General features: G+C 37.9%; 2 protein-coding genes across 2 annotated transcripts; one reads left to right on the forward strand and one right to left on the reverse strand.

The window, feature by feature from the left end:
* The first annotated feature begins 245 nt into the window (after positions 1–245).
* On the forward strand, positions 246–1,252 carry LOC21410670 (polygalacturonase inhibitor). The gene has a single exon (XM_010113110.2). The coding sequence runs from the start codon at positions 255–257 to the stop codon at positions 1,239–1,241; it is 987 nt and encodes a 328-aa protein (XP_010111412.1). The 5' UTR covers positions 246–254; the 3' UTR covers positions 1,242–1,252.
* Positions 1,253–4,280: 3,028 nt separating this feature from the next.
* On the reverse strand, positions 4,281–7,235 carry LOC21410671 (protein ABHD18). Its single transcript, XM_024175434.1, has 5 exons — positions 6,503–7,235; positions 5,746–5,830; positions 5,484–5,653; positions 4,970–5,244; positions 4,281–4,652 (listed from the first exon to the last, which is right to left on the reverse strand). The coding sequence occupies exons 1-5, from the start codon at positions 6,876–6,878 to the stop codon at positions 4,476–4,478; spliced, it is 1,083 nt and encodes a 360-aa protein (XP_024031202.1). The 5' UTR covers positions 6,879–7,235; the 3' UTR covers positions 4,281–4,475.
* Between the last annotated feature and the right edge of the window lie 361 nt (positions 7,236–7,596).

Genomic DNA, 7,596 nt, shown 5'->3' on the forward strand with positions numbered 1-7,596 from the left:
ATCATACACTGCGTCCATCGTCTGTACATAATCACGTGACAATAGTAACGACTTTTACGTACGTACTGATCAAAATGTCTTGTTCCAACTCTTTTTCAGCTTTCCACGTAATTAACACTGCACATATAAGTCCAACCGCAATGATTCTCAAATTTTATCATCACATTCACGTACTTTTATCACGTTAACACTGCCAATATAACCTGTTTATAGATCCAGTCACAAACAAATCACATAATCTCTAGCCCTAAAAAATGGACACACGGCCATTTCTTATCTTCACCCTTCTCTTCTCCACCATTAATATTCACTCTTCTCACTCCGAGCTCTGCCACCCCCAAGACAAGAAAGTCCTCCTCCAAATAAAGCAAGCCTTCAATAATCCTTACGTCCTCACCTCGTGGGACCCACAATCCGACTGTTGCAAATGGTACTTCCTCAAGTGCGACGGCACCACCCACCGCATCAACTCCCTCACCATCTCCGGCGGTCTCTCCGGCGAAATCCCGCCCCAAATCGGCGACCTTCCATACCTCCAAACCTTAGTTCTCATCAAGCACGAAAACCTCAGAGGACCCATCCCACCAACACTAACCAAACTAAAAAACCTCACCTACCTCACCATAAGCTGGACCAACGTTTCGGGACCGGTCCCGCAGTTTCTCAGCCAGCTCAAGACCCTCCTATCCCTCGACCTCTCTTTCAACAGCCTTGCGGGACCGGTCCCGCACTCGCTCTCTCAGCTGCCGAACCTCAACTCCCTCCACTTGGAAAGAAACAAACTGACGGGACCGATCCCGGACTCTTTCGGAGAATTCCGCGGCGATGACTTTTACCTTTATCTGTCCCACAACCAGCTCTCTGGGAAAATACCGGCCTCATTGGGGAAGAAGGACTTCGCCGCCGTGGACCTCTCAAGGAACGAGCTCGAAGGCGACGCGTCGTTTTTGTTCGGTACGCGGAAGACGACCCGGGGCGTGGACCTGTCGAGGAACTATTTGGAGTTCGACCTGTGGAAGGTGGAGTTTCCGAGGAGTTTGAGGTGGTTGGACTTGAACCATAATAAGATTACGGGGAGTATCCCGGTGGGGCTGACGGAGCTGAAGTTACAGAAGCTGAATGTGAGTTACAATAGGTTGTGTGGGAAGATTCCGGTGGGCGGGGAGTTGCAGAGGTTCGGATACTCGGCGTATTTTGAAAACTGGTGCTTGTGCGGTGCTCCGCTTGTAAAGAGCTGCTAATGTTGGACGTTTTTGAAAGAAATGAATCTTTATTTTGTTCTATGTAGGAATTGTTGTTTTTAATCGCGACATTAGTTTTTTAACGATTAAATTTTGCGTAAATTTATAGCCTGCGATACAAGATTGCTCTTACTTCACATCTCACTCTTGAAAAACTAATCAAATAATTAAAATACAATTCTGTCATTAAAATAAAATAGCATTTTCCATCACAAATATCGCTAATTTAAATTTTTAATTTGAATTAAGATATGATTTTATGTAAGAATTTTTTATTGTAATAAAAAAATTAGATATAATTATTTTTTAAAGCTTTTTACTGTAGTAAAACTCAAATTTTAAACTCAAATTAGTGAAATGAATGGGATTTTAGAGCTTTTTACTGTAGTAAAACTCAAATTTTAAACTCAAATTAGTGAAATGAATGGGATTTTAGAGCTTTTTACTGTAGTAAAACTCAAATTTTAAACTCAAATTAGTGAAATGAATGGGGTTTAAGGTCTCATTTGTTTGCTGATTTTAGTTTTTAATTCGAGTTGAGATTTAACTTTATGTGAGCTTTTTACTATAATACAAAAGTTAGATGTTACTTTTTTTAAAAACTTTTTACTGTAATTAAATTTGAATTCTAAATTTAAATTGGTAAAATAAATGAAATTTTAGTATGCATTAAATCTTTTGGTAATTGAGATTGTTTTGCTGAAATATGGCTACGACTGTATTGTGTAATAATAATGCTCTTCTAATATGTAAAAACGCCTGACTTGATCCCAGTTTGGGCCCTCCACCATTTACAAGTGGAGGTTTCAACTCAAACTGGAAAAAAAAAAAAAAAAAAAAAAAAAAAAAAAAAGAAAAAAAAAATTTAACAAAAATTTAATAAAGCTCGATTTAATTACGTCAATTCAAAAGAAAACAATTGATTAAAAGTTAAGGGATTAGTTTCTCGCTTGAAAAAATAAACTATCACTTTTATTGACGTAGAATTTCATCAATAGAAATATACATGGTTACCATCTAATAATAAGTTGAATTACTGGTTGAATCACATGAGAATAACAACTTTATATCCACTTAACTTCGATAGATAGAATGTAATGGTTTCTGCATGTGCTTAGTGGACTTTGTGTTGGAGTTCTTCATGAAAGAAACTAAAAGAAACGATAAGAACACTAAAATTTATAGTGGTTCATTCTTAATGTAAAAGCTACATTCATCTTGAGAAATTCTTCTCTCTCTTCCTTCTTTTTTCTCTTTTGATTACAAGAAATTATGTTCTCTTATGTTCGTACGAGTCTCTCTCTCTCTCTTTTGTGCCATGCACTTTTTATATGACACAGATTACATAATGGAGAAAACTGAGGCAAGTGGTTATCTTGCGGTTGCTCTTGAGTAGCCTACCGTCCTACTCATCTAGACTGCAGCTCTACAGTGCCTTTCTAATTGTTCATCTACCTAATTTGTCGAGAATTGTGGCTCTGTGGTTCCCCCGTGATTTCCTATTGGTCTATTTTGGACGGCCAACAGGCTAGTAATAATTTCTCGAGCCAGTGGCTTTGTTTATACCCGTACATAACCTAGGAATTTTCCTCTTGCCGCCTTAGGGGGTCTTCTCAGAATCTGTGTCAGATAACTGATCGCGTTGCCCTCTCCGCTTTCACTTGATATGAATAGCAAGTCCAGATAGAGCCTTCGTCCTCGTCGATCCTTGCTCTTGGAACCATTTTTGTCTTAGCCATTTGAACGGTCAATTGTCATCGTGGGCGCTTTAAAACAGCTGAACTTTAAAATTTGAAAAGCTGATGCTTTGAATTCGGCGTCATGAGGGTGGGTTCACCGCCGACCCTTAAGCACTCTTACGCAATGGCCATGTAGAACCTATCTATCATCTAACGTGGTAAAATAAATTTTTTTTTATAACAGTTTTATTTTTAACTGTTAGATCTATATTTATCTTACACATATTTTCAAATTGGTATTAGTTTAACTAAATCTAATAGTCAAAACTTGCTAACTTCCAAAAGTTAAATAAGCTCTGACTTGGTATATGGACAATAGAACGACAAACAAACGACATAAATATTTCTTGCTTAGTTGTGCCCTATAAAAACCAAAAGATAAGGTTGAAAATCAGAAGGCAACCATCCATTGGGATGATTTGATGCCTGTGGGAGAAAGACAAAAGAATCTGCTGCTTTTGTAAGGTGATTGCATAGGTGAGTGAAAAAGCCCGAGAGAGAACAGGTTGGAGAGAGTGATGGGAAACAATACACACCCAATGCGAAACCCCATCCATGGACTCATTTTGCGTGAGTAGAAGTGTTAACAAAACTCAATCAGCCATCAAATCAACCAATCTAATTCAATCTAATTCATTTTTAATGGATAACCATCCTCAATTAAATTGAATTGGATGTCATTTTTTCAAAACCCATTTGGACTGAATTTAATGTTAATTTTACCTTCAAAACACCGATCCAATCTTTATATTATTACATAAAAAAATAAAAAATAATTTATGTTTTCTTTCTACTATAGATCAATATATCATCAAAGAGAATAATAGGCATGCACGATTGAATTTTTAGATTATGTTTGAGCTTTTTAAAAAAAATAATAATAATGAAATCAAAATGTGGAGTGTACTACAAGAAGACAGACAAATTTGACGAGTAAAGTAAAGAGCGTAAGTCAAGTGAGCCAAAGCCAAGCATATCAATTTATCTTTCAATAACTAGCAGAAAACACATTGAAACTTTGGCAACGAAAATATGAGACGTTCGATAGAGATTCATACTAAGATTTAAATCATGGTTCATGATTCGCTACAGTATTTTCTCTCACAAAAAATACACGTAAATCAAAAATAATTTTAATCTATGAACCAAACGTTCCTTAAACCATTGAAAAGTCTCGTTCACCAAAACTTGTACCCATCCACGAGTTAACCATTTATCATATTCACCATCAATCCCTTTGAACTCGCATAAAAAAATAAAACTAAAACTAATCCAAGATGATATACAAGTAGAGTGAAACAATTATTAAAAAAAAAAAGTGGGATACGATCTCTTATACATAATTCACAAAACACCTTTTTATCCTTTCTTTTTTATTTTAATGGGGTGTTCTAAATTGTTACAAAAAATCGTACAAAGTTACTTAGAGGAGCAGAGGTAAACAAGGTGTACCATGACAACAAATATGCAATCTCTGTCTAATGTGAGGCCACTGTCACAATGGAGACTCCTTCCATTGTAATCTATTAAGCCCGTCAACAATGGCTCGGCGGAACTCACCATTGTGTAGTAGGAAAGACGAGACGTGGCCGCCGGTGACCCATCTCACTTCTGAACCCGGCCAGGCTTTTTGAAGCTCCAGCACAGAGTGTTTTGGAATGTATCCATCATCCTGAACCATGGATGCACTAAAAGTGAATACGCAGAAAGAACTCGTTGAAAAGGGTATTGAGATCATTAAAAAGGTTAAAATAAGACAGACAACTCATTTTAAAAAACTAACACAACGTATATCGGCGCTCTATTTAAAAATAAAAAGTAATTTATCTCTTCCTGAGCAATGTGCTTGAAAAATTCTTCAGTTCTGTATATAATATATGTTTTCATATGAAGGGTAAACCGGAATAGGCTTATTTCTACAAGCTTCATAATTGGTTTCTCAAAATACAAAGTTACTTTAGGTGATTATGTGATCTCACAGATACTTACAGTTGCAGCAACAAATATTACAGCATTGGGATTTTTGGGAATGGGAAAGCGCGTGACATCTGTGAGAGACAGAACATTCCGCATCCGCTCTCTAACCTCCTCGAGCGTCATTGCAGCCTTCTGCACTGCAAGTTCTTCTCTCAGTGCCTCCCATGCAGTGGCATGCTTTAGTATCCCCTCACAGAATGCCACAACGGCGGAGTGTGGAGAGAGGAAAGGAAGCGTTGCAACAGGAGTAGGGTGAAGTGAGCCAACCATTGCAGCATGAACTCCTCCTAATTTATATAAAAATATTTTAATTTTTGGACCCAAAAGAAAACTTTCCCCGTCTTTGGGTGAATATTGTTAAATTAGTTTCGCAACTCTGAAATACTCTCAGATTACTCAAAAATGGGTTCTTTTTTTAAAGTTTTTGTACGGTGGAAGATTCCCACAAAATTGATGATCCTAGATAGGATGCATTTCTTCTAAAGGTATAACACGTAACAAGTGATCCATTCCAAGCAACTCTTACCCATGCTAAGTCCACAAACACCCATCTTGCCAAACCCTGCTTCTGAGTCTAACCAATGTAATAGACTACGGGCTTCTTCAATCGTGGCGCTTCCTAACAAAAGCAAGTCGCTAACACACAAGAGTTTTGCGCCATGCTGCAGCAAAGGACGTCTTTGTCCATAAAAAGGGCTGCAGTACATATTTTACCTTAAGTAAAAGGCCTAGTATGCAGGAAAATAGATTTGGGTTTTAAGGTGGAAATTAGTATAAATGAATTGTACCTCTCCAGCACCATAGTTGCAATATTTTCCTTTACTAGGGGTCCTCCAAGTCGCAACCTCCGCTCGAAAGTGTGATCCCCAGTTCCTGCAGATAGTGATAGGTGTTAAACTACCATCAAATTTTCGAGGGTAACCTCTAACATATGACTTTAAGTCAAAGAACAACCAAATTGTGTTAGGAAAACTCCTGCAACAAAAGCATATTACAGATTCTTAACTGCAATAAAGCATTATAAAGTATACCCTAAGCATAAATATCTATCACTTGACTTCCTATCTCTAAAGCCCATATACCAACAGTCCAAGCTAATGATTTCATCTACTACATTGGGATAAATAAGCACAACAGGGTGGAAAAACATTAAACTCTCCAATCTTCACAAATCCAAAACTACATTAAGTACTCCCCAACAAGTAAGACAAAATGAGAAGAAAATCCAAATCTTTTAAAAGGCAATGACTTGCTATCCTACATTGGCGAAAGAAAAATCACTGAATTCTATGCAGAACTATAGCAAATCCTCCCTAACAACTACTGTCAAAAACTACCCATCAAACCAAATTCATCGTCCATTCAAAACCTCAACAAAGAATCACTAATTCAGCGAGAACAAAAGAAAATCACAACAACAACAACAACAACAAACTTCCCATCAATATAGAGTACACATGTACACACATATATATATGTATGTATGTATGTGTGTGTGTGTGTGTATATATATATATATATATATATGTATGTATGTATGTGTACCTGCGAGATGAACAACGCAGGCCATTTTCTGAGGAGGCACGCCTTTCGGGGTGAGAAAGGCGACTCTTGCGATATGACTCTCGGGAGGCAATGCCGTCAGAAGCTGCTCATCACAAGGAGTTCTGAAAACCCCTTCTCTCAAACAAGCCGTTCTGCTCTCCCAAACCGTTCTCCAAATGGGTTGGATCGAAGCGGGAGGCCAATTCTGGCCCGCCATGTCCGGGAACAATTGCTCAATTATTCTCTCCAAAAGCTCGAGCTTCGAGCCGCCCCATCCTCGCGAGAAAAATGGTGGGCTCAGCTTCGTTCTGTGCATGAATGCGCCGTAAACATGGTCCAATACGTAATGGAGCAATCCCAGATTCACTGTCACCATTTTTTTTTTTTTTTTGTGTTATTATTTTCTTGAGAAATCTGAAAAAAAGAAGAATGGATTTTGGAAGACACCCAGAAGCTGTGACTTTGTTATTTACAGATTCAGCTGCGGGAGATCAATTTCTAACGAACAGATAATGACCCACTAAAGAATTTTGATGGGAAAAAATTCCCAAATTTCGTTTTGGAAAATAGCACATTCAGATCTAACATAGAAGAAGGAAAAGAAAAAGGTTTATGAATCAATCCCTAGGTTTAATACCCAAAAGAACGTATTTTAGGGAGGAAAGAATTTTGAGGATAATATGGGGTCAGAACCAGAACGAATAATGGAGAAGAGCGACGGGTATATGAGAAAACCGGGGTCGACCCAGAAAACATATAAAAATGAAAGAGGATGAGTTTTTAAAAAAAAAAAACAAAACAAAACAAAACAAAAAATTGAATACGGGTCGAGGATAAACAGGTTACATATAGTGCTGAAATTTTGGACGGGCCGCCCGCGACCGTCCGAAAAACTTGAGGATTTGTCCGAGCCCGAACCCGACCCGCCTGAGATTTTCGGGCCGCCCGCCCGAGCTCGAATTTCACCTTGAACGGGCCGCGGGCTTGTATTCGGCGGCCCGAGCCCGCCCGAATTGCCTGAATTTTTTAAACTTTTTTTTAATATTAAGTTATTTATATATATATTAGTATTACAATTTATATATATATATATA

Source organism: Morus notabilis, unplaced genomic scaffold, assembly GCF_000414095.1.
Source record: "Morus notabilis unplaced genomic scaffold, ASM41409v2 Scaffold78, whole genome shotgun sequence".
In the NCBI taxonomy this organism is placed as follows: Eukaryota; Viridiplantae; Streptophyta; class Magnoliopsida; order Rosales; family Moraceae; genus Morus; species Morus notabilis.

Bases quoted from the DNA above. Each gene is read 5' to 3' on its own strand.
- LOC21410670 (XM_010113110.2), top strand. From the start codon at position 255: ATGGACACACGGCCATTTCTTATCTTCACCCTTCTCTTCTCCACCATT.
- LOC21410671 (XM_024175434.1), bottom strand. From the start codon at position 6,878: ATGGTGACAGTGAATCTGGGATTGCTCCATTACGTATTGGACCATGTT. The intron at 5,831-6,502 runs GTACACATACAT...CACTATCTGCAG, and splicing joins CTGCGTTGTTCATCTCGCAG to GAACTGGGGATCACACTTTC. The intron at 5,245-5,483 runs GTAAGAGTTGCT...TATATAAATTAG, and splicing joins TGTTTGTGGACTTAGCATGG to GAGGAGTTCATGCTGCAATG.